This window comes from Oryctolagus cuniculus, chromosome 2 (genome assembly GCF_051225735.1).
Source record: "Oryctolagus cuniculus isolate XC-2025 breed Fujian yellow rabbit chromosome 2, ASM5122573v1, whole genome shotgun sequence".
NCBI lineage: Eukaryota > Metazoa > Chordata > Mammalia > Lagomorpha > Leporidae > Oryctolagus > Oryctolagus cuniculus.
Window position 1 is genome coordinate 46,943,210 of NC_142868.1, and position 25,714 is coordinate 46,968,923.

General features: G+C 52.9%; 1 protein-coding gene across 2 annotated transcripts in view; it reads right to left on the bottom strand.

Annotated features, from left to right (window-relative positions):
* Positions 1-478: 478 nt before the first annotated feature.
* The window catches only part of EPHX2 (epoxide hydrolase 2), a 40,116-nt gene continuing 14,880 nt past the window's right edge, over positions 479-25,714 (bottom strand). For both annotated transcript variants that reach the window (XM_008249288.5, XM_070069654.2), the window contains exons 6-19: positions 23,959-24,033; positions 22,723-22,818; positions 22,160-22,238; positions 20,543-20,577; positions 15,684-15,710; positions 13,068-13,153; positions 12,471-12,582; positions 8,645-8,716; positions 6,056-6,089; positions 4,060-4,162; positions 3,257-3,326; positions 1,411-1,491; positions 1,007-1,065; positions 479-879 (exon numbers count right to left, since the gene is read on the bottom strand). In XM_008249288.5, coding sequence (XP_008247510.1) covers positions 801-879; positions 1,007-1,065; positions 1,411-1,491; positions 3,257-3,326; positions 4,060-4,162; positions 6,056-6,089; positions 8,645-8,716; positions 12,471-12,582; positions 13,068-13,153; positions 15,684-15,710; positions 20,543-20,577; positions 22,160-22,238; positions 22,723-22,818; positions 23,959-24,033 — 1,008 coding nt within the window. In that variant the 3' untranslated portion in view covers positions 479-800. The remainder of the gene's footprint in view (positions 880-1,006; positions 1,066-1,410; positions 1,492-3,256; positions 3,327-4,059; positions 4,163-6,055; positions 6,090-8,644; positions 8,717-12,470; positions 12,583-13,067; positions 13,154-15,683; positions 15,711-20,542; positions 20,578-22,159; positions 22,239-22,722; positions 22,819-23,958; positions 24,034-25,714) is intronic.

Sequence of the window (25,714 nt, forward strand, 5' to 3'; positions counted from 1 at the left end):
TGCAGGGCCCAAGCACTTGGGCCATCCTCCACTGCACTCCCGGGCCACAGCAGAGAGCTAGACTGGAAGAGGGGCAACTGGGACAGAATCCGGCGCCCTGACCGGGACTAGAACCCAGTGTGCCGGCGCCACAAGGCGGAGGATTAGCCTAGTGAGCCGCAGCACCGGCGGAGCTATTGAGTTTAAGCAGAACACAGAAGTCCCTGCCTCGGGCTGGCCAGCGCATTTCCGGCATTGAAGGGATGCATGTGTATGTGAGCCAGTGGTGCTGAGGAAGCGTGGGCTGCCCATGGCTAGCGGCTCCTCTACCAGACAAACCACTGTGCCTGCCCAGAAGTCCCCTATACGGCGCTGGCCTGGGTGCTGCAGTGCCTTGGGGACCACAGCAAGGCTCAACAGCACAGGGCAGCTGTCCCCTCCAAAGAGGCACCTTCTTAGCACAATTATGCTGCCTACCCAAGAACACCAGCGGCAGCAGCACAGTTGAGTGAGCTTTATTGAGGAACGGCTTCCCATCTCCACTGACATGCTTCCAAACGAACCGATTTTGAGTTGATCTGTCAAAGAGAAACCACCACCCGGCAGCTGCATTCTGTCCCCAGCCAGGACACACTCACTGTCCTCAGAGAGACAAAGAAGTGACCCATTTATACCCAGAATTAATCGCACATGAATTCATCACATTGGATTGAGTTCAGTTAAAGAAACCTACTCTTGGCGGCAAGCCCATTCAGGACAACGCCGCTGCTTACAGGAGGTGCGTGATGGAAGGGCGGGTGCTGCTGGTGCTGGCACCAGCCCTACATCTTTGAGACCACCTGTGGGCTCCTAACGTCCGTGTCCAGCCACTCAGTGAGGATCTGGTTCACCTCGGAGGGCCTGGGAGGGAAATACAAGGCAATTCACACGCGTCGGGACCCCACTCAACACTGCGAAGCCAGACGTGCAGGAAGTGAAGGGAGGTGGAGCAGGGAGTCCCCCACCCCAGGGACCCCCATCTCCTTACTTTTCCATCTGGGTCCAGTGTCCACAATCTTTAATGTGCCCCCTTTTCAGGTGTGGGATCTGAAAGAAAATCCCACCCAGAAAGCTAATTGGCAGAATGCAAATAGTTCTGGTTTCAGATTAGTGCAATCAAGCAGGGGATGCCACCTGCAGGGGGGTGGGGGAGTGTCGCCTTCTCTGCACCCCATCCGCCACCCCTCCCCCCAGGAGCCCTGCACTACTTAGGGAGGGAGGGAGCCATCGAATGAGTGCCTCCGCTGGGACTGCTGCCTGCAGAGGTGGCAGTGACGAACCCCACAAAGCCCTTGCCAGGGCAGCTGTGTCTGGCGCTGCCGTCTCCCCTCTGGGAGCCCGTGCTCTCTCCCAGGGTGCACCAGGGACTCCCGGGCAGGGCCATCCCCTCACCCACTCCTCCATGTGCTTGGACATCTGAGGAACGAGCACGGGGTCCTTCTCCGCCGTGACCATCAGGGCCGGAATCAGGATCTGGGGAGGCAGAGCAGGCGACAAGTGTGGCCAGCACTCCTCAGTGCTCCTACTGCCAGCTCCCCACGAGAGGGCCTCCTCATTCCATGCTGTGCGGCTTCCCCCATTACAAACCCCCCCCCTCCCCTGCAAAGACCCCTGCTGTGCCACTGCGGGGTGGGCTGTTTCTGCCCAGCTTCGCCAAGCACGAAGGAGTGGTGACTGCAGATGCTTAAAATGACAGATTCAGCAACGCACTGAGTCAAGCGTATGGAGGAGTCTGCCCAACAACACGTGGCCGCGAGCTTGGGAACTGAGGTTTGTGGAAATGAAATGAAGTGCTGGCACCAGAGGGGAGGAAAAATGCCCTTGGGTGAAGGTCAAGGTTCCCTTTGAATGAAATGGACACCTGAAGAAAGCGCAGGCAAGATTCCGGAGAGCAAGGGCGCGGCCGCCGCTGCTGTCCCCGTGACAGTCAAGGCAGCCAAGATGACTTCGCTTTTGCCTGCTGACAAGCGAAGGGAATGCAACAAGGTAGAGACAGCCCCCAGGTCTTCTTCCTCGCACTCTACCATGACTATCCATTCTAGGCAGCTCCGACCCGGCCCTGGGGAAGGCGCTGGGCGGTCACTTTTTGCCCTCCCTGCCCTCCTCAAGCCCTGCTAAAATGAAGCCTGAGGCTGTCCTGGGGTTTTGGGATGCCACAATTTTCCACGCCCAAACGTAAATGGGCAGTGTGGGCACTGGAGGAGACTGGGGGGCTGCGGCAGGGTGTGGGGGGAGGAAGATTCACTGATGGTCGCAGAGGAAGCATGGCTGGCGTTCACCTTCCCGCTGCCTCTTCACCATTTCCCGCCACACTCTGAGCAATTTTGTCTACCAGCCTGCAGTCTGGTACTTTCTGTCGGTCACAGATTGGAGTGACGATGATGGCCGTTAACTGAACAACTCCTAAGTGCCAGGGCCTGCCCTTAGCAGTGTACGTGCGTTTTCCTTTTCCACCCTCCACCACCTCCGTATGCGTCAGACATGAGTCGTAGTGTCCACACTGAGGGAGAGGTAAAGGACAGCCAGAGAGGCTGGGTGCCTTTCCCAGCATCACACAGCGATCAGAGGTGGCTGCCTTGACTCTCGACCACTAGGTCGGAGGCTCTGTGGCCTTATGAATTACCTGCAGGAGGCCAGGGTCCTATCTGACTCACCGTGGTGGCCCCAAGGCACTGCAGGCTGCCTGGCGCTCACAGGGAAGCAATGAGACAGAGTTGCTACCCAAGCTCATGGAGGCCCGGCTACCTGCAGGATCCTGTTTGGGGCAAATACATTTCCCTGAGGTTTTAAACACTTGAAATGTGTGTATGCAGAGAGTAGAAGCTCATTTTCTGCTTGACAATGAAGACACAGCCTCGGAGTCTGACCTGTGTGTTCAGGGTGACACAGCAAAACCCCGTGGCTCCAAGAACACCGAGAGCTCCGGTATGGTCAGGGGCTCCATTATGCATGTCACCTCTGGCAGCTACCGTGGGCCACCTGCCGCCCTGACCTGGGCATTCTGACCAGTGCCGCAGGGGCTGCTGCACAGACTCCTGCTCCACCCCCAAGGAAAATCCCGAACGTTCCAGGGGAAGCAGCAGCGAGAGAGGTCCTAAGAGGATATCCTTGAGTGGAGTCACTTCCGAAACCCCAGAGGGAAAGGAGGAAGGCAGCAGTTGGGACCCAGGGCCCCGCCAGCTGGGAGGCTCCTGGGACTGGGGTGAGGGAGGCAGACAACACCACACACGGCACTCACCTTCCGCCCGGCGCCCTTGCAGCCCCACTGCCAGTTCCTCTCTATGTTTCGGTACCAGTTCAGGGGGCCCCTGGGGAGCAGATCAGAGGACACACAGGGAAGCTCTGAGTACATGACTGTGCGACAGGCCTCAAGAGGACCCTGCCCTGCACATAGCTGCCACGGGGGCCGAGTAAGGCCTTCGGCAGGGGCAGGCACTGAGCGCCCAGCACACCCACCAAGCCAACTCAGCAAGGCCTCCCGCAGAGACAGGGAACTTGGCTGAGGGCTGCCAGACTCCAAAGTGCTCTGGGGACACCCAGGAGCAGGTCCTGCCGCAGGATGTGACATGTCCTCCAGGGGATGGTGCACCACAGGCTGGTGAATTGTGGAGCAGGAGCTCCCCCTCCAGGCACCATCACTGCCCCCCAGGACTCCACTGAGGAAGGGGCACCAGGACACAGCGCAAAGTCCCCTCCTGACAGCACATCCACAGGCAGTAAAAAAAACATGATGCCTGCACTTTTCAAGTTTATATGGGTTTTGTGTTTTTCTGAACCCAGAGATGATTTTACAAAAACCTCTGTCCCGTGGGGTGTCCCCAGGCACCAGGGAGAGCAAGCTAAGCCATCCCAAACCGGAGCGGGCTGAGCACCGGCAGGTAGTGAGCCTCCTGTCATTGGGGGCGTTCAAACAGAGGCCAGCTGGGTACTCACGGAGACTGCGGAGGAGGGAAACTGGGAACCTGCCCCAGCCCTGGGAGCTGAAAAGGACCCCTCCACTGGTCATTTCCCCCCGCGCTGGAGGCACTGCTCTCTCCTTACCTGAAACCAGACTTCTTGAACTGCTGCACGTAGAACTGGATTTCCTCCTCGGTGACGATCCTGCTCAGGCTCGGATTTGCTGGGGTCTTCACAAAGAGTCCTCCTGCAAAAGCCGCTTGCTTCCTCTCCCACCCCCGGCCCGAGGTCTGCGTTCTAAGCTGGGTTTCCTCACTGAGGTCCCGCCCGGGTGCTGCTCACAGCTCACCAGGTCTCAGAGCCAAGACGCCCGCTCGCCTGCATCATGGCCTCCCTTCCTGGTCCACTCTGAGCTCACTTCTTCCTGCTCAGCTCCAGGCTCGTGACCTCACTGTCACTCTGCAGCCTGCATGCATCCTGCACTGTGGTGTCTCAGCTCCCCTGGCTGCTGTCCCCGCTGGGGGACAAACCCACGTGCCCCTCCTGCAAACGCGTGCTCCCAGTTCCAGGAAGACGCCACCTCCGCAGGCGTCAGTTGTGTGTAGACCCAGCCAGCCCTACACTAAACCTTGTCTAAACTGCTTAACTAATCACATCCCTTCTGAGATAATCTCCACTGAGATTTTTGGAATTTTCATCAGTGGTCGCAAAGGTCAGGAAGAAAATCCAGGCCAGGGAGCAGGTGCCCTGTTGCCTTTCTCAGGCCACAGACCCTGCCACTGTGCCCTTGTTGTGGATTCCTATCCTGTCTGCAGGTGCACACTGTGTGTCCATACTCCTGGGTCTGTGATGACAACACAGGGGACCCTGGGGGTATCAATACTGCCACCTAAACAGGGCTGGCTCACCATTTTCACACTCACAAAGCCACAAAGCCTTGGAAGTACAAGAGCCAGCACCCTAGACTCCTGTGTAATATATCCATCAGGTGTGCGATCAGGTGTCTCTGTGTGCTGAAGCCACCCAGAGCATGCCCGACAGGCCGGCTCTCCTGCTGCCTGGCCTCCGTGCCCCTCTGAGAGCACGCCACCTGCTTCCCTCACTTCATTTCTGCTGCTCCATTTCCCCTTGCGATCATGCACTCCCCAAGGACAGAAATTGCTTTCTGCACCTGCAGCCCTTTGGAACTCGGCCCCTGCCTCACACCAGGTGTGTGCTGGGAATGTTTGAGCAGTGAATGAATGAAAGAATGAATGACCAAGGGAATAAATGAATTGAGGGATGAAGAAGAGAGGAAAGGGAGGAGACATTCTTGGAGCAAATGGCTCTCTAAGTCAGAGGAGTTTAACCCCAGCACGGCTCTACTAGACAAGTTACTTAACCCTCCGGGGCCCATTCTCCTTATTGGTAAAACAGAGACAATACTGGTAAGTTTAGGAATGTTATGAGGATTACAAATCATATGACTGAAGGCTTGGTTGCACTGGGTTGATGTATACAGTAGGTACTCAAACAAGTGGGAGCGGTCATCATTATTAATGAAGACACAAATGAATCATAGCAAGGCCATGGGGACGAGAGTAAGGGATGGGGGGAAGAATACTGCATCTAGGTGCTGGAGGCATGAACTCCAATCAGATCTTAACTCTAACTCCTCACTGATACCCACCCAAGGGATGAGAACAGGAAGGTCATCACAGTAAGAAACTAGAAATCACTGGACCACAGCGCCTGGGTGGAGGAAGCGCCCGTGCACCCCTTCCTCCATCCAGGATCTGGCCCGTCCTGTCTCCTGGATCCCTGGTGAGTGTGCAGAGGTCAGTTTTCTATCCTGGGTTTGGGTTCTTACCCGTGGTGGGCAGGACTGTTCCAGATAAATGCTGAGACTCCTCCCAGCTCTATTTAAGATTTTGAATGCACAGCTCCCGAGAGCAAAGGAAGTTGAGGCCATGTGATCAGGCCCGGGGTCAGGGTGAGCACTATTTACTCTGTGGGGGTCTTTGCTGGGGAAGGCATAGCTCAGGGCGGGAAAGCTCGGGGCTTCTGCCCACAGCAGTCAGAGGGAAAACAGTCATTTCGTGTTCAGTTGGCTCCTTACGTGGCCCACCTGTCTCCCTTCTGCCCCAGGAATGTCTCTTACCCATCTCACGGACTTTATGCACGGTGAGAAAACCCTGTAGGAGAAAAGAACCAGGAAGGATGTCATGAGCAAAGTGAAAGCAATGCCCTGGGACAGGTGCCCTGAGAAACCTGTGCCACCTACACTCCAACAAACACAGGTGACTCCAGGAGTGGGGACCTCCTCGCAAGTCCCGGGGAAGACGGAGCTCCCAGCTGAGACTCTGGGCGGGGGCTGCTCCACAGGACTTGCAGATCTTGGTGATGTAGAGACTTGGGTTTATCCAATAAGACCCGAGACCTCAGGCCTATGGTGGGTGGGAAATGAGAGACGAGATGCTCCCTGGCCCTACACAAATTTGGGGGCGCAGATGTGCTAAATACATCTTCAGTTTAAAAATGAACTACAGAAAAACCCACCCACCATGACTGAGAGATTTCAAAGGAGTGCATTTTCAGCTAGGCACTAAAAGGAAACAACAGCAACAAAAAAGTTGCCCTAAAAATTCATAGCTCTAGGCCTGCCTTCACAAGTTCTTGGATTTGAACTTAAACTCTGTGCATGAGCGGGAAGGCCCTGAGATGTGATGCAAACAATGATAACAACAAGGTGAGCCTGCGCTGGTAATGCCACGAGGATGATACCTGGCAGGAGAAACACTAAACACACTCGAAGGGTCATTTCCTCAATCCAAAACGAAGCAGACGCTTCAGATTAAAGATGAGCTCACAACCCCAAATCACAAAGCTCATCCCTAGACAGGCACACAAGCTTCTATAAGAAGACAAAGCAAATGTAGCAAACTGGAACTCTCCAAAAACATTCATAAAAGAACTTGCAAAAAGAGAATGAAACATGAGTATGCTTAAGATTATTAAAGACATAAAAGAAGGCTCTGAAAATTAACACAACAGGATTCTATCAAAAGAAATCAGAATCTACCTGTTGAATACTTTATTTAGTGGAGAATGAAGCCCTGGACTGCAACACCAATTAAAAACCTGTTATCTTGGGGCTGGTGCTGTGGCGTAGTGGGGGTTGCAGTGCCAGCAACTCCCATGGGCGCCGTTTTGAGTCCCAGCTGCTCCACTTATGATCCAGCTCTCTGCTACGGCCTGGAAAAGCAGTAGAAGATGGCCCAAGTGCTTGGGCCCCTGCACCCATGTGGGAGACCTGGAGGAACTCCTGGCTCCTGGCTTCGGATTGGCGCAGCTCTGGACATTGCAGCCATCTGGAGTGAATTGGAGGATGAATCTGTCTTTCTCTCTCACTCTGCCCCTGCCTCTCTGTAACTCTTTCAAATAAATAAATAAAATCTTTAAAAAAATTATTATCTCAAAAGCAAACAAGAAGGGAAGGGAGGAGGGAGGGAGGGGAAAATCATTATATTCTTAGAACTGCATCTACAGACTATATTGTATCTGGTTTTTAAAAAACTGAAAAATTAAATAATAAAAAAAGAAATCAAGATAATTTGGAGAAAATCCAAATACAACTTTCATAAATAAAAAAATCTTTGCATTAAAATTAAGAAGATGTCAGATAAGTTAAACTGCAGATTAGATACCACAGTGTCTAAGACAATTAATACACAGGAGGATACACCTGAGGCAGATTTCTAAAAAAAAAAAAAAAAAAAGCAATGATAGCAACTTGTAAGAGAAAATAACTGTCAACCTGGAATTCTATAATCAGATAGGGCAGTGCTCAAGATAAACAGCAAAATAAAGATATTTTCACACCAAAAAATCCCGAGTTTACCACAAACTCATTGAGAGAACTATTACAGGGGGTATTTTAGGAAGAAAGAAACTGGAGTCAAGACAAATAAGTGAGACGTAAGATGTGATCAGCAAAGAAACTGGAAAACATGGGAAAGTTGTCCAAGCCGGCACTGACCGAGCATAAAACAAGAGCAACTATGACCAAGACAGGGGCAGGAGGGCCAGCTCAGAGTTAAAGCTTTCTAAACGCCCTTGATTGTTCAAAAAAGAGTTTGAGATATCCACTAAATTTGGACTTGAATAAGTCAATTATGCATCTAACATGGTAAAAACAGTATTTTTTTTTATTTTTTGACAGGCAGAGTGGACAGTGAGAGAGAGAGAAAGGTCTTCCTTTGCCGTTGGTTCACCCTCCAATGGCCGCCGCGGCCGGCGCACCGCGCTGATCCGAAGCCAGGAGCCAGGTGCTTATCCTGGTCTCCCATGGGGTGCAGGGCCCAAGTACTTGGGCCATCCTCCACTGCACAACCGGGCCACAGCAGAGAGCTGGCTTGGAAGAGGGGCAACCGGGACAGAATCCGGTGCCCGGATCGGGACTAGAACCTGGTGTGCCAGCGCCGCAGGCCGAGGATTAGCCTATTGAGCCACAGCGCCAGCCTATAAAAACAGTATTATTCTGATAGTCTTCGGTCTTGTATGACAGGGCGGATGTGCCTCTCCTCTACTAACCAGGGACCAGTGCAGCGGCGACTCAACCCCCTGACTGCACAAGTCACAGGGGAGATGGCCCAGTTGCTCATTCCCAGACCCTGGCACACGCGGAGTAACCCTCCTCCTGCAGAGCGGCCCCTCTGACCTCCCACCGCCCCAAGCCCCCACCCCTCACCTCGTCACTTGCTCTGAAGAAGCTTTTCAAAGTCCGACTCAGGTTCTGTTCCAGTTCAGCCTCAGCCACTCCCTGAAACAAGCGAGACAGCAGAGTGAGGAGCCCCTCAGGAGTCCTGGAAGCCCCCTGCTCCCCCAGCTGCTTGAAAGCAAGAAGTCTCTGCCCTCTGTCCTTTCCAGCTCAATGGTCATCAGAGTAGCATGCATTTGAACTTTCATATTGAAATACAATTTTAAAACAGATTAAGAAAAAACCACAGGATGCTAACAGTGGACGATGGATTTGTGAATGCTGCATTCTTCAGTGCATTTCAACACCTTGCAATGAGAATGTATTATCTGTAGTAATGCATTGAAAGGAATGGGGCAGCGGGTGGTACAGGAATAGGTCGGGGGCTGCAGGCCGTAAGAGGAGAAGAGCTCCAAGGGTAAAAGCTAAAAGCGGTTACCCAAAAGCTGTTCCATCTATGCATCTCAATTTTGCTGCAGTGACTTCAAAAACAACTCCTTTGACTTGGGCCATCAAACTGCCAACAGATTGTCTTCCAAGGACAGGGCGGCAAGATTTCCATGGGTAAAGAGCTGGGACACATATCCTGTGCTGACAAACTACCAGGTCCTTCTGCCTCAAAGGGGTGTTATTACATTTAGTTGCTTAATCTATTGTAAATTGTGCAGGCCCTCAACACCCTGGCGCCTGGCTGCTGGGCTGCAGGGAAGAGAATAGAGAGACGGGGAAGACATCTGGTTGCATGCCTGCTACTTCCTCTCCTGCCTCATTTTTTGCTGCTTTTCTTCTTCCTCATACTTTTGAATTTAACATTCACAGGATTTGTAGCTAACTGTGAAACAGCCGGCTCGGAATGCGGTAAGGGGGTGACTGTTACAAATGAGTTTACATGTCAGAAATGTTTTGACCTTCATCTTCTGTGAAGAGCTAACGTTCACTTATTCATCCAGCAAATACTCATGTACCTTATATGGTGTCCCAGTGTCTGCAGGGGAGAGGAGTATAACTCCTAAGCATTTAAAGACTTCTGGGGGACACAGGCGAGTACCAAGCACCTGGAGAATCAGCCAGCATAATGGACTGTAATGGAAGTAACAGCCTACTCTGGGGGAGCAGAGGCAGACACTGGAGTGGGAGCCAGACCGATGAGTGGCTTAGCCTGGGTAGATAGAGGGAATGGCCTTCCAGTGCATATCCCTGGGCCTGGCTCCCAGCGTCCTGACTCAGTAGGGGACCAAGAATGCGGATTTCAAAGCAGCTGTGGGAAGTTGGTGTGCTTAGCTGGCGCTGAGCCTCCCTTTCAGAGGCACCATAAGAGCGGCCTCAGGAAAAGGGCTCGTCCAGCCAGGCGGTGTCCAGGTGGGGCAGACACACAAGTTCTCAGCAGCGTAGAGAGCCCTGGGCGGCGAGGGCCACTCAGGGCTGTGCGGGGTGGATCACGGAGGGTGCTGTCTTGTTTCTTTATTGCAAGGATTCTCAAACTTCGTGGTCCCAGGCTCACTACAACACAGTGTGATGTCTCTGAGGTCTGAATCAAGAATTCCTAAGTTAATGTTCCCTGTCACACTGAGGAGTGTGACAAGATGTACAGGTGACCATGTGTGTCAGACCGTGGGAAACACGTCTCAGGAGTAAGGGCAAAGCTGCAGACACCAATCTAGAAGCCTCGGAAACCAAAGGAGGTGAGAACCAGAAGTCTCCTTACAGCTCTGAGTTTTTGTGATCTCAAGTTTACAGAGGGCTGGAAAGGACAGAGGAGCAGTGAGTACGAGGGAAACCCTGGATTCCCTGCTGAGGAATCCTAAGGCTGTGCCCACTTCAGGTCCTTCACGATGTTTCTAAGCTGGCACTTAGCAATTCACCCTGGAACAACTTTAGGGAACGGCTTAAGACAAAAGTCCAATTCCAAAGGCTTTGTTCTAAGAGCTCATTGCAGAACCCAGAGCTGTCTTGCCCTCAGCTGCCCCAGAGGACAGCTTTGGGTAACAGGAGAGCAGATTTGCTCATGGACTTTGCAGGTTACTGCTCAGCTCATCTTTTGGGGGTGGACTGGCTTGTTTGATGAACACGAGCCCCCAGTGGAAGGCAGAGACATAAGAGCCCCAAACAGTGTTGTCGCGCACTGGTCTCACCCACCAGTCTTCCTCTCCTCTCTCCTTCCCATGTATCCTCTCTCTTCCCATCCATCCAGCCTTTGGTGGGCATCTACCATTACCTTGCTATGGTGATGGTAATAAAAATAGGAATACGGTACGCTCTGTGTTGGTTCGTCAGCAGCTCACAGGTGGGTGAGGGGACCAGATCCAAAAGTAGACAGTCCTGATGCAGTCTGACCACTTATAGGACGGGGATCATGATAATGATGATGGTGACTATTTAATGTCCCTATGTCAGGCAGTGTATGAAACAGGCACTGCCTCATTGAATTCCTTCAAAACCCGAGAGAGCGGAGACTCCAGGGAAGCGAGGTGCCCAGGTGAAAAGGATGGGCACTGGGCTGTTTGTGGGCTCCTGGAGGCAGCCTTCACCTCTGTGCTTAGGGACACATGGTTGGGGGGGGATACCTACGGCTGGGCAGATAGCAAATCTGGCACTACAGGGCCTGTAGGCAATGCTCAGCTTCTGTGGATTAGAGCGGCAGCCTGGGAGGCCTGGCACAGAAGCCTGGAGCAAGTGCTGCTGTCCCCTCCCCCTGCTGGCCCTCACCTTGGTCCCTGTCCCCCGCACATCTGAGCACCTTCAGTGAGGCACAGATCGGGTTACCTTTCAGTCTGATTCCCCAGTGACCCTCTGACACCCTTTGGCTCTGTGAAGGCCAATGTGAGGGCAAAGCCCAGTCCAGGCCTCTTCAGCTTCCTCCAGACACTGAGCCGCCCCCTGGGCCGGCCAGGGGGCAGAAACTCCTCCTGTGCATGGACTGGTCTGGATAACAATGACCAGGGCCACACGCGGGCTGACTGGGGCCATGCAGCTCTCTTAAAGGCTTCCCACCATGCCTGTCCCTCACTTTCGCACTCACTGTGGGGCCGAAAGCCAGGCTGGTTCCCCAGGGACACTGAATCTGACAAACAGGAGGCGGAGTATTTACCAAGCCCACGTGGCTTCCCTCAGACAAGCACAGCCACAGATCCAGGCCTGCCAGGTGGGCGATCCAGGTCCCTTCCTTCCACGCTGCCGGCACGCGCACCCAGATCCCTGGTGGGGAGCCACGTACGGGGCCACACAAGCCGACCTCTGGCAACGTGCGGGGACCACACTCTGTGCTTGTGGGGCTGCCTGGCACCCGGGGCTTCAGCGCCCTCTCCTCCAGGATTCTGAGTTCTGCCCCCCCCACCCCAGCCCGGGCAGGTGCGCTGGTACTTGGAAACCCGTCATATTCTTGAAAGCACACCCGGAGGCCTGTGCAGGCCTTTTGGCCCTGGCTGCTATGATCACAAAGCTCACTTCTCAGTGATCAGAGGTACCAGGTCCCTGGTGAGAAGCCAAGAGCTTTCACCAAGAAGAGAGGTGGGTTTCACAAACTCCACAGCCAGAGAACCAAGAGGAAGCAGCTCCAGGTAAGCACTCAGGGCCCCACTCCCCAGTTCAGAGAAGCAGGAAAATCTGGCACATCGTCCCCCCTTTTCCTCCTCACCACCCAAAGCAGCACACAGAAACATACTGTCAGCAGGAAACCTGGTTCACCTGTGCCTGTTCATGAAATCATTCCAACCAGTGCCACAGAAAATGACAGTGGACAGAAATCAATAAGCAGGGAGGACACAGGAAGGAGAGAATGGCGATGCTGACATCACGGCTCTCAGGGCCCCACACTCACTGGCTCTTGGAAGTAGAGTTGGTAATCAAACACGGGGTTGGCTTTGATTCTCTCCATGGCAGGCACGTTGGGATCTGCAGGTATGAAGGGAGTGTTCAAACTGGCCACTGCCCTGTGGAAAGAAGAGGCACCAAGACAGAACAACTGAGGAAAGACAGTCTATAAAAACCAGAAAGGTCCTTGTCTATCAAAGCTGCGACAAGAAAATGCTTCCTGTTGCCGCGCCGTGGCTGAGAGACCAAGGCCTAGACGTGAAGTGATTGGTCACACACTTTTGGGCAGAACTGAAGGCCACGTTTGCTGACAGACATCCCTGCCCCTCGGCCCCACCCTTCAGAGTCAGCCACAATTTTCCTGCACCTGCCACTGGCCATTAAGGCCTTGTATCACCTATTACCGCTGCGTGGGCGGGTACTGCCTCCTCACACAGCAGCTCACTAGGCAATCCTTGGCAGCAGGTGAAGAGCGGAGGGGTTACCCTCCTGGATTACCTGCTTGCTTCGGAGAAGGTTCCTGGGGTTCAATATCTGAGGAGCGATTCCCAAAGGAACTCGAGGCCAGTCTTTCCCGAATTCTTGCTGCAGGTGGCCGACCTACCTCACTCTCTCTGGGTGGAAGAGGGCCATGCTCCACACCAGCATGCCGCCCCAGTCATGGCCGATGAACACGGCTTGCGGGATGCCCTGGGGAGGAAGGAAGGAGTGGAAGGTACATGGGTTTCGGGCACTGGGGGCTGAGAGCCCCCATTTGGATCATGCAGCCCTGGGCCCAGGGACTCCTCCATCACCCATGCAGTGCCTTCTCCAAACTCTCTTCAAGCCTCCCTTCCCACGTGTTCCCAGCCCCATATGCCCTTGACGTCAGTGACTGGGCCTTCTTAGTTTTCTTACACGACCGAGGCAGGTGGCCACGAGTCCCTTCCTCCTTCCCTCACCTCAACCTTTACTTCACCTCTTTCTCTCCCTTTTATCTTAAAGGAAATACGACTCCCCTCCCCCATGTCCCATGTTCATCTTTCATTGAGTGATTATGATTCTACCACCCACTCTTTTGGGAACTCCCCTCCCTTGCCTAACAGAAAGCTCAAAGTATCTTTCCTGCCCTTCACTAACAATGGCAATGAGAGCTCCCCTTTAAGTAGCACCTGCTGCAACCCCCAGGATGGTGCTAGGTCTCTACATGCATTACCCAGGTTCCTTTCAATAACACTCAATACCCATTTGGCCAATGAGAAGATGGGCCCGTGGTGGTCAGGTGATCTCCCAGAGGCCACAGCAAGGCTAAGAGATGGAGCCACAGTTCAGAGCCAGGTCTCCTGCTGCACCAGCGGGCTCTCTCCTCTCCCTCTGCAGCCCCTGTGAGCCACATGAGGGCCCTGAAGTCCCTCCAAGCCTTGCCACTACCTGGAAAAGCACTTCCCTGATTCAGCTCTGTGCGGCACTGTCCCCTTTGCACTGTCAAGCCTCTCGTGTGGCCAACCAGCATGGGGAGCCTTTCTTCTGCCAAAGGCCACTTGGCTATTTACGCCATCATTCGTGGGCCATACAAAACTACTGACTTAAAAATGAGCCTGCTGTCACTAGGCTAATCCTCCGCCTTGCGGCGCCGGCACACCGGGTTCTAGTCCCGGTTGGGGCGCCAGATTCTGTCCCAGTTGCCCCTCTTCCAGGCCAGCTCTCTGCTGTGGCCAGGGAGTGCAGTGGAGGATGGCCCAGGTGCTTGGGCCCTGCACCCCATGGGAGACCAGGATAAGTACCTGGCTCCTGGCTCCTGCCATCGGATCAGCGCGGTGCGCCGGCCACGGCGGCCATTGGAGGGTGAACCAACGGCAAAGGAAGACCTTTCTCTCTGTCTCTCTCTCTCACTGTCTACTCTGCCTGTCAAAAAAAAAAAAAAAAAAAAAAAAAAAAAAAAAAAAAAAGAGCCTGCTGTAGGTGTAGGTGTATGGAATTTGGAGTCCTGCCTGCAGTTGCCTTGGTGGGCCAGACCAAATGGCTTCCTGGGCCCTACCCGACGGTCCTCACCCCTGGCTGACTCTACACCAGCCGCCACCTAACAGCCCTTCTTCAGTCACTGCGTGTGGTGGGTGTCCTCCCCGCCACCCCTGAATGCACTGAAACCCCCCTGTTGGTCACCAGCAACAGCTGCGGGTGTGCTTTCCTCCTCCTCTGTTCTCTGTCCTGTAGCAACACGCGCTTCCTTTGAAAGGTCCTCCCCCCGGCTCCTGTGGCACCACACTGAATCTACTACCGCCCTTGCCTCTTTCATGGAGTGTTTTGGGGTTCCCTGCTGAGGAGCTCATGTCTGGGTCCTTCTTCCTAGGACGAGCTCAAGCCCTGCTCACTGGCCAGGCGGAGGTGGCACTGCTGTCCCGACAGCACACAGAGGAGTCTCAGGGCAAGTGCACTGCTCTGTGAGAGCGCACGCCAGATCCACGCTGCTGGTCTGCTTTCATTGGTTCTCGCTGGCTTTCTTTTTAAAGATAGATTTATTTATTGATTTTATTTTACTTAAAGGGCAGAATTACAGAGGGAGAGAGAGAGAAAGAATTTTCCAGTCTCTGGTTCACTCCCTGATTGACTGCAACAACCTGAGTGGGGCCAGGCTGAAGCCAGGAGCCTAGAACTCCATCCAGGTCTCCTACATGGGTGGCAGAGGCCCAAGTACTTGAACCACCTTCCTGCTGTTTTCCCAGGTGTATTAGAAGGGAGATGAATTGGAAGTGGAGCAGCCAGGACATGAACTGGTGCCCATATGGGATGCCTGCGTCACTGGCAGTGGCTTAACCCACCACCATGCCGGCCCCCTCATTAACTTTGACAATCCCAACCATGTCAAATGAAGGCATTAGATTTAAAATTTTTGTTTAAAAATACAGTTGAAAATCTGTTTGAGAGGTAGAGAGCAGGGATGAGACAGCAGGAGAGAGGACAGAGAGCTCTCATCTACTGGTTCACTTAAGAGGTTGTGAGCTATTAGCCCATTGGATATGCTCCAGTCCTCTCCCCCTGGTACCCAGGGCTCTCCTTGCAGAGGTATCTACTCTTGTTTGCTGGAAAGCAAAGGCTCACCTCCCCTTACCCTCCACACGCCCTCGCCTGCCCTCAGTGCCTTTGCTCTCATAGTTGACAACCTCAAAGGTTTACACCTCTATCTAATGACCCAGGCCAAGATGGACTTCTCCAAAGAAAACAGTTCTAAATAATTACTTACCAAGTTATCCAGGAAGGTCACCATATCCTGAGAAAGAAAACACACACATAAAATCAGATGCTATGTCCACCCACCTCCGACGCATCGAGATCCGTCAGTGCACTTGGCTTTGCCATGGGCTGAGTTGTTGCCCCCTGAGGCTCTAACCACCGCAGGGGGTGACTACACTTTTGCACGGACTCTTTAAAGAGGTAATTAAGGTAAAGTGAGGTTAGCAGGGTGGGCCCTAATCCAGTATGACCACATCCTCCTTAGAAGACTAGTAGACACACACAGGGGAAAAGCATGTGGGGACACGCGGTGTCCAAGGAGAGAGGTCCCAGGAGACACCAACTCTGCCCGCACCTTCATCTTGGGGTTGCAGCTTCCAGAACTAGGAGAAAGTAAATTTCCACTGTTGAAACCACTCAGATTGGTTCACTTTGTTATGGCAGCCCCCAACAAGCTAAGGCAGGCTTCCGTCATTTCGGCAACCTTCTTCCCTCTCCGGCAGCCTCTCAGTAACCAGGCAGATTCCTAACCCGTCAGTGTGAGTTAGCGGCCACACCCACCGTAGAACAGAATCCTAGGCTGTTCCCTGGAGGAGGAAGGAGAAGCCAACTGCCCTGGAGGGAGGGCTTGGGCTGCTCGCCTTGCTCCCTGGTTCCTGAGGTAGAAGGTGCTGGCCACACATGCCAGTAGTCATGGAGTCTGAGATGCTGGGAAGGAAGGGTCAGGCAGAGTTCGGGTCCAGGCGGCCAACGTACAAGAAGGAGGCAGAAGCATCCTGCTGGGCCAGGGCAGAGGGGAGGACAGGAGGACTTCCCTGCAGGGGGTCTCCCCACAGCCAGCTGTGTCTCCCTGCTTGAGTCCTCTCAGACTCCTCTCTCACCTGCTGACGGCCCCCTCCCCATGTGCCTGAGCTAAGGGAAGGGGCCTCTGCTTATTCCTGCAGAGCTGTACGTATGGAGTCCTTGAGAAGCAGCCTTGCATCTGCCTGAGCACTCCCCACCTGCTGGCAGCTCTCCCACAAAGCTGCAGGAAGGCAGTGATACCTTCAGGCTACAGATGAGCCAACCAGGGCGCGGGTGGAACCAGCGAGGCAGCCAGGACCACACCTCTTGCAGGGGGAGAGCCGGGACTCCATCCAGACCTAGCTGATGTCAATCATTCAAAGCCATGCTTTTTTTTTTTTTTTTTTTTTAACCATGTAGCTCAACAATCTAATTTTAAATAATTCTCAGCCCCTGGACCCTCCCCATCTTTGCACCAGTCGAGAACTAATCCTACTTGGCTTTTATTTCTCCAGATGAATTCCTTCCACGAGGGACTGCTGAGATTACTGGTGGTAAGAAGCTGAGGAGTTAACATGTGCATTTCCACGTCTGCCTCCTCCAGGGGTGCTTCCTACACGAAGGCAATTGCCCCGCTGTGGGCCAGACCTATTTTTGGTTCTTCTAAATTAAGCCAGAAGGTAGAAATTCCAGGACCTGAGAGACAGGAACAAGTCAAGGGTTTTCCCACAGTCTCTGAATTCTCTGCCCCCAAAGCATGAAACACTCACACGTTCCCCCGGACTGGTTTCAGTCCTCCGGCAGGGAAAATTAGCAATGGGGACACTGCGTCTGTGGGCAGGAGGAAGACACGGGACTTCGTCTCCAGTCACAGAACCACTTCCCCGGGAAAGGTGCTCTCATTCCTTTTGCTCTTCCACCCCCATTTCTGCCCCGAAGTCTCAAGGGCCACGGTAAGAGCCCCTCTCGGGTTTAGGCCACGGTAAGAGCCCCTCTCGGGTTTAGGCCACGGTAAGAGCCCCTCTCGGGTTTAGGCCACGGTAAGAGCCCCTCTCAGGTTTAGGATTAAGGAGTAAACCTCTCACTGTTCCTCAATTAAAAAGGAAAGCTTGAATAACAGGTTCTGTCTCTTAAAATATACACTATCTTTTTTTAAAAGATTGACCGACACTGATACTAGCATAATTATTATTAGTTACTTTCTTCTTTCCCTCAAAGAAAAGGGAACAATTACTGGATGGTGATCTTTTATTTTTTAAGATTTATTTTATTTATTTGAAAGGCAGAGTTACAGAGAGGTAGAGACAGAGAGAGAGGTCTTCCATCTGCTGGTTCACTCCCCAGATGGCCACAATGGCCAGAGCTGCGCCAATCCGAAGCCAGGAGCCAGGAACCTCCTCCAGGTCTCCCACGCAGGTGCAGGGGCCCAAGGACTTGGGCCATCTTCAATTGCTATCCCAGGCCATTGCAGAGAGCTGGATCGGAAGAGCAGCAGCCGGGACTAGAGCCGGTGCCCATATGGGATGCCAGCGCTTCAGGCCACGGCTTAAACCTGCTGCACCACAGTGCCAGCCCCTGGATGGTGATCTTTTTAATCCACCCAAAATTCACATTTTAAAGACTTACCCCTCAATAGGAATGTATCTGAAAAGAGCCTTTATGAAAATAATTAAGGTGGGACCGGCACTGTGGTATGGTGGGTTGAGCATCCGCCTGCAGTGCCAGCATCCCACACGGGTGCCGGTTTGAGTCCCGACTGCTCCACTTCCGATCCAGCTCCTGGCTGATGGCCTGAGAAAGCAGTGGAAGACGGTCCAAGTGCTTGGGCCCATGCACCCACGTGGGGGACCCAGAAGAAGCTCCTGGCTCCTGACTTCTGGTCGGCCTAGCTCCAGCTGTTGCAGCCTTTTGGGGAGTGAACCAGTGGATGGAAGACCTCTCTGTCTGTCCCTCTCTGCCTCTCAAGTACATAAATAAATCTTTAAAAAAAGAGAATAGAATAAAATAATTCAGGTTAAATGAGGTCATAGGGCCAAGGACCTGATCTAATAGGCTTAGTGTCTTCATAAAGGGACACCAGAGAGCTCACTCTCTCTGCCCAGTGAGGACACACGGCAAAGGAAATAAAAAGTCTCCCAACAAAGAAAAGCCCAGGACCAGGTGCCTTCACTGCTGACGTCTGTCACTTTTTTTGGCCTACTTTTTTCATAATATCCATTTTCTATATACTTTTTAAAGACCCCTTATAATCCCAAAGGTAACTGAAAGCAGTATGCTGGAGAGACCTCTGTACTCCCATGTCTACTGCAGCACTGTGCACAGTGGCCAAGACAGAACAAACCTAGGTGTCCACTGACAGATGAATGGTTAGAGAAAAGGTGCTATATATACATAATGGAATACTACTCAGCCACAAAAAGGAATAAAATTCTGTCATTTACAGCAACACAGATGGAACCAGAGGATGTTATATTAACTGAATTAATTTTTATGAAAACATTGTGCATTTTTTCAAAATTTTCAAAAAATTATGGATTTCAAAAATTTTTGCACCAAAGTAATTTATCTCTTAATTCTATTTTCACAACCTTTTTGAAGTACTCTAATGAGGAAGCTAAAAAGGTGACTTCAAGGAAATAGTGGGAAAGTTGTTCCAAAGCTGGGACAGGTGTGAGGGAGGGAGAACGGAGAGGCTGGCGTATGGGACCAGGGGTGCAGTGGGACAGGAGGAATAACTTCTCGTGTTCTACAGCACAGTAGGAGAACTGTGCTTGACAGTCAAGTGGATATTTCAAAAAGCTAAAAGAGAGGGCTTTGAATGTTTGCAACACAAAGAAATGACAAATGCCTGAGGCAATAGATATGAAAATTATATATATTTGTATTAAAATGTCAGTGTACCCCCAAATTGCTATGTTAATTCAATACACACACATGTTCAAAGTTCATGCGGGTTGAAGTACGCATCAATACTTATTGCCTCTTTTCAGCCACAATTTTCCATTGAATAGACAGACCATATTTTGGTTATTCATCCATCAACTAATGGGTTGCTTTCACTTTTTGACTATTTTGAATAGTACAGGTATGTTTGTATGTAGACATGCTTATCAATTCCCTTGGACAAACACCTAGCTGTAGATGTACTAGTGATGTTTAAAAGGTGGAGGATACAATCATACTTTCTCTTGTTTGATTTGGAAAACGGCTGCCTAAAAGGCAGCCATTCACTCAAGCAATCCAGCGCACCTGACTTGAGAACGGGTTTTAACAAAAACATGCAGGGGTCCAGGTTAACGTGCAAGGTCCCCACTGAGATCTCAGCAGGGTTTGGGGAGTGAATGAGCAGCAAATAGAAAAGGCAACACGTGGAAACTGAGCAGAGTAACAGCTCTCACCCGAGATCTGCTTCTGAGATGCCGGAGCCCGAGTGCAGGGCTAGGGGCTCGCACACAGGCAGAGCTTCCCCGGAGGCTGTCACTCTGACACAGAGACTTTCTGTAACTCTAGTGCCAGCCGTGGCATTGCCATTTTCCTGGCCCACCAGAGGCTCTCTCTGCCCCCGGGTCTCTCCAAATTTCACACCCGCTCTGGAGCTGAATGGAGCGGTGGGTCCCAGTCCCCGCCTTCCCGTGCAAGTCCAAATGAAGGTCCCTTCTCCTAGACGATGCTTATACCCATCTCAGAACAGGGACTCCTCTTAGGGTCCCCAGGCCACACACTAACCCTGGAGGTCTGGCTAGCAAATTATTTACTGAAATGAGGAGATTTTTAAAATTTCCTGGATAGACAGGTGACAGAGTGGGGTGCTGCAGGGTTCAAAAATGTGCCACGAGGTGTGGCTCCCAGAAGTTACTGGGAGCTACTGTGACCCTGATTCCTCTTCCATCAAACGTGGGACAGGACTTGACACACACCGGATGCTGCATACCTGCCGACTATCACTTACCAACATCATCTCAACCATACCCCAGTGCCGGGCAAGACTGCTTTCCCAGGGTTTCAGTGCACACCTGGGCTTTTGGCTTATATTAGAAATCTAAGACACTAAGGATGTTATACATATTACTCAAAGATCCTTCTTACCTTGCATAACACCTCCATGGAATATTCTTCTATTTCTAGAATTAAAAAACAAAAAAACACATTTGATTCCCATGATTTAAATCCATCAACAAACTAAAAGAGCCCCTTTGCCACATAAACTGTAAACCCTTAGAATGATGCAGTGGCACATGTCTATTTTTGCTTTTGTTACCTGTGTTTTTGTCATACCCATAAAATCACTGCCTGGATCAACATAAAGTGTTTTTAATGTCTTATTCCAGAAGTTTTATAGTTTCAGATCTTACGTGTTTAATCCATTTTGGATCGATTTTGTGCATGATGTAAGAGTCTAGTCTCACTCATGTCCGTGTTTTCTCACGATTTGTTGAAGACACTGTCCTTTCCCAATTGTGTATAAGATCGGTTTACCCTACACGCACAGATTGCTCTGAGCTCTCTGTTCTGTCCCAGGTCTATGTGTGTGGCTTAACGTTTGGATCATATTGTTTTAGTGACTGTAGATTTGCAATACAATTTGAATTCAGGAAGTACGATGCCAAAACCCTCCAGCTATGCACTTCTTTCTCAAGATGTGCTGGATGTGATGACAGTGGAACCGGCTTGGCAGAACAGTGAGCAGCCAGCTTGGCCCTGGAGGCCACCACTGCCAACCGCATCGCTGACAGAGGACCAGGGATTCTGCCCACACCTGGCTGCTTCACGTGCCTGCCTCGGTGCCCGGGGCTCTTCACTGGGGCTGGGGATCCCTCGGACACTGAGAGAACACAGGAGTCTACACACTGGGAAAATGCCCAGCAGCCCACATGTGATCTCAGGGGGCTCCCCAGCCATTGACAGCCCACATGTGGTCCCAGGAGGTTCCCGGGCATCTCACACCATCCTTGATGAGACCCCCACTGCATCCACGATGCTGGGTTAAGAATCTGGCCTACGAAAGGCCGTAGGATCCAGCAACTCTTCTGGGTGCAGGTGCCCAGAAGAACTGAAACCAGGGGCGCTGCAGCTCTGCTCACCACAGCCAAAAGGTAGAGGCAATAGAAGGGCTCATCGAAGGTGAACGGAGAAGCAGACTGTGGCTTACAAGGGCAGTGAAATAGTATTCAGCCTTGAAAAAGGAGATTATAGCAAATGCTGCAGTGTGGATGAACCCTGATGATACTACGCTAAGTGAAAGAAGCCAGTTACCGAAGAACAAACACTGTAAGATCCCACTCCCATGAGGCACCTAGGAAGCCAAAGTCATAGAGAAAGAAATGAGAACAGTGGTTGCATTGCAGGGGAGGGTGAGGGAGAACTGAGGAATTACTGTCCAATGACCGTAGGCTCTCAGTTTTGTAAGATGCAAACGCTCTGGAGAAAACAAAGTTCTGGAGATGGATGGTTCCGCGTCCTGCATCCACAGCAATCAGTGGAGGCTCCCTTGGGGTTCCCTTTGTTCATTCAGAGTGCAGGGAGCAGGGACCACTGTGGCCCCAAAGGTATCCACCCAGACACTGCAGGGGAGCAGGGGGTGCTGTGAGACCCCCTCGCAGGGCTGCCCACTCTGACCTAGGGCAGGGAAAGCACAGAGAGGCTGGGGAGCTCAGCCAGGACAAGGCAGGGCCACCCAGGACCCCTGCAGCATGGCCAACCCACCGGGAGGGGCAGACGACTCTCCATAGCCCTTCATGTCCACAGCCAGGACCCGGTAGCCCGCCTGGGCCAGAGCAGGGATCTGGAAAAGAGGCATTCAGGCGCACTGGGTGTGCTCTCATTGCTCCCTGGTCATCTTCCCCTGCCCCCTGCTCCTGTGGATGGCTCCATCCAAAGTGCCTGTGACACACCTGGTGTCCTCAGCCTGGGACTAGAGCGCCCCCACCTGGACACGCCTGAGGTTGGTGCACTGCATAAAAGCCCACCAAGCAGCACCTATCTAGCAAAATCCTTGCAGATTTCTATCCTCTACAAAGGTTTCCCAGCAGGTGGCGTAGAGCCTCTAGAAGCATCCCCCCTCCCCTACTCTGCAAAGGTCCCCTGGAGTCCAGCACAGCCCCGAGGTCTCAGCCAACTGCTGCCCGATGTCTCTGAGGCTTCGCAGTCACTCTGTGCAGATGACGGCCCCCGTGAGGCCCCAGCTTCCGCCCTCCAGGCTGGGCCACAGCACCCCTCCCCCCACCTCTGCTCGCCCTGACTGGGCCGCACCTCCCAGTTTCCCTTACCTGGTACCTCCAGGAGAACCAGCTCTCAGGAAACCCATGGCAGAGGCACACCGCAGGGCCTGAGCCCTGCTCCACAAAATGCAGGCGGAGCCCCGGCTGCAGGAGAGAGAGGGGAGCGGGCAGCATGAGGCCGACCAGAACCTGGCCCCACTGCTGCAGGCGGGCTGCTTGCGGGGGTTGCTGGATGTGCCCTGACCCAGCCTTCTCAGCTCAACACCCCAGGTAGAGGAAGATGGCAGAGAGCAGACACTGGCCAAGCGGGGCCAAGAAACCAGGCGGTTTTCCCTGTGACGTAAGCCCGGAGAGATCGGGAGGTTGGGAAAAAAACAAAAGCACCTTCGCCTTTCTCTGTAAAATGCCTGGTGCTGTCAGTGTCTGGGCTGTGGCGATGTCTGAACTGGGGGCTGATTTTTATGAGTGTAATATCCACAGCAACGAGCCCAATGTCATGACCATCGCAGTAAAGGCTGTTCACTGCCGAAAGATAACGATGCAGGCTTTGGTGGGCAGGTCACTGCCGGGGCTGCGTGGGTGCGGCTGAGACATGCAGAGCTGCTCAGTGGCTGTGTTCTCCTCTCTCCCTGGCGCAACGGTGGCAATTGCCAGATGCCACCTGCTGCACACAGGTGACTGAGTTCTGGCCAGTTGCTTATGAATGGGAGAAATGTGTGCTCCTCTATCCCCAGGGCAGCGGCATCCAGGTGTGAGGGCTCCATCCTCATACATGGATCAATGTTACAGGAGCGGGCTCGCGACTGCAGTGGAAGGTTTGTAATAAACGCAGGCTTGGCCCTCCCTCGCCCTCTCGCACTCTTTCCTTTGCTTGTCTTCCTGCCTCTGTCATGGGGTAACATAGCAAGAGGGCCCTCGCCAGACACCGGCAACTTGATGGTGCACTTGTTAGCTTCCAGAACCCTGAGGGATCTATTGCTGATTCATCACCCAGTTTGGGACATCCTGTTAAAGTCACATGAAACACACTCAACCCAGGTCTCCCGTGTGAGTGGCAGAAACCCAGCTACTGCCAGCTCTCAGGGTGCGCAATCAGGAAGCTGGCGTTGGCAGCCAAAGGTGAGCAAGGAGTCCCGGCACTGCAGTGTAGGACTCCGGAATCCTAACTGGTGGCTTGACCGCGAGGCCGAATACCTGCCACCCCCAAATCCAGGTATTGTGAAACGCGGCTGGCTGAATCTGCAGACACAGAGCCAGGCAAAACCGAGGGCCGTCTGGACTCACCTTTATAGGTACGTACCCATGGCTCACGTCACTCAGATTGCAGGGGGTTGGCAGAGGGGCTGTAGCATGGAGAAGCTGGAAGCACAAGACGTCCAGTGAGACAGCGCAGGCCCCTCCCCGAGTTCTCAGGGTGGGTGGACAAATCCCAGAAAAGCACTCAGAGGTCACTTTTGCCACCCCCCTCCTGAGTTCTGGGTGACCAAGCAACCCAACTCCCTCCCCACCTCCCTTCCAATCCAGCAGAGTTCCAGCCAGTGGAAGAAGACAGAACAGCATGGCCTCCCAGCCTGACCTGTGGACCACCCTCCCCTACACACACACACACACACACACACACACCCTTCTCGCTGTTCACTTTCCCCCATCTTCCAGCTGCGTGTCTGGTGTGACCTTGCAAATCACAAAAGGAAAACAGCGGTTTCTCTGCCAACTGCAGTCCCCAAGTGACTGCAGGAGCAAAGCCCTTGACTGCCACCAATGGAAGTTTACAGAAGCAGGAAAGAAACGTCACTTGTTCTAAACCCCTGAGACACAGGACTTTAATACAACTCAATGCAGCAGTTCCTCCAGTGGTCACCTAGGCTCATGCTGGATACCACCAGAGATGCGAACTTGCAACACAGCCATTCTGTCATTGGGCACCTCTGCTGAAAGGTTTCTCCCTCACGTTGGCCAAAAGCAAACTCTCTGTGCCTTTGTTTAAGTCAGCTCACACTGCCATGGCAAACCCCCAGCCAGCATGTTTCAATAGCAGATATCTGTTTCCTCCCAGGACTGGAGGCTGGAAGTCCAGGGTGAAAGGGCCAGCAGGGCTGGCTCCCCTTGGCTGGTTGGTGGCCGTCAGCTCCCTGTGCCTTCCCACGGCCTTACCTGTGTGCTCACCATCTCTGCCTGTAAGGGCACCGACCAGACTGGATTAGGGGCCCGCCTTCATGCCCTGCTTTGAGCTTCAGCAGCTCCCTGAAGGCCCCACATCCAAATCCAGGTGCATTCGAAGGTGCCAGGGCTTAAGGCTTCAACACAATCTTGCCCGTAACAGCCTGTGGCCTGCAGGTCTCCATCCTGGCCTCTGGAGTCCCACACACCTTCAGCTAACCCTGGCTTTGTACAAGGTTGAGGTAAACAGGAAAATTCCTGAAGGATGAGCCTTCAAAGGCGACTTCTGTAACCTACGGGATCAGTTCCCCCGAGGCAGCAGTGACACAGCACGAGACCCTGAGCTCCCCTGAGGGAATGCTCTATTGTGCCTGAACCCTGCTCCTGCACATGCTGGGATGCCTACTGCTCCACTTACCAACTTCAGCCCAGATGTGCAACCTAAGAAACAAGTGGCCGTCCTATGTGGCTCCGTTCTCTGGCCTCTAAAATGGAGAAGCAAACTATGAATCCACCTGCCTTTTCAACAGGGAAGAGACCACCTGGGGGTCCTCAAAAGGGGGAATAGAAGGTGAGTCCTCAACTTCTGTGGTGTCTGGAGAGGGACCAGGGTTGGAGACAGGGACTCAGAGTGGTGGTGGTGGTGTTGGGGCATCTTGGAGCCCTTCCCATGGTAATGACCTTGTGTGGTCAGAGGGAGTCAAGGCGCGGGAGCCAGGGCCAGGGTCCCTTGGGGCCCCTCGTCTGATGTGTCCCTGGCTCCCTGGGTAGACCCCAGGATGTGCCACTACTTCCTGGGTTGGGGAGGGAGGGGATTTCCTACCGCGATGATCCTCTTCTGTGTTTGTGCACCTTTTTTAAAAGTCCAATATGACCGAGT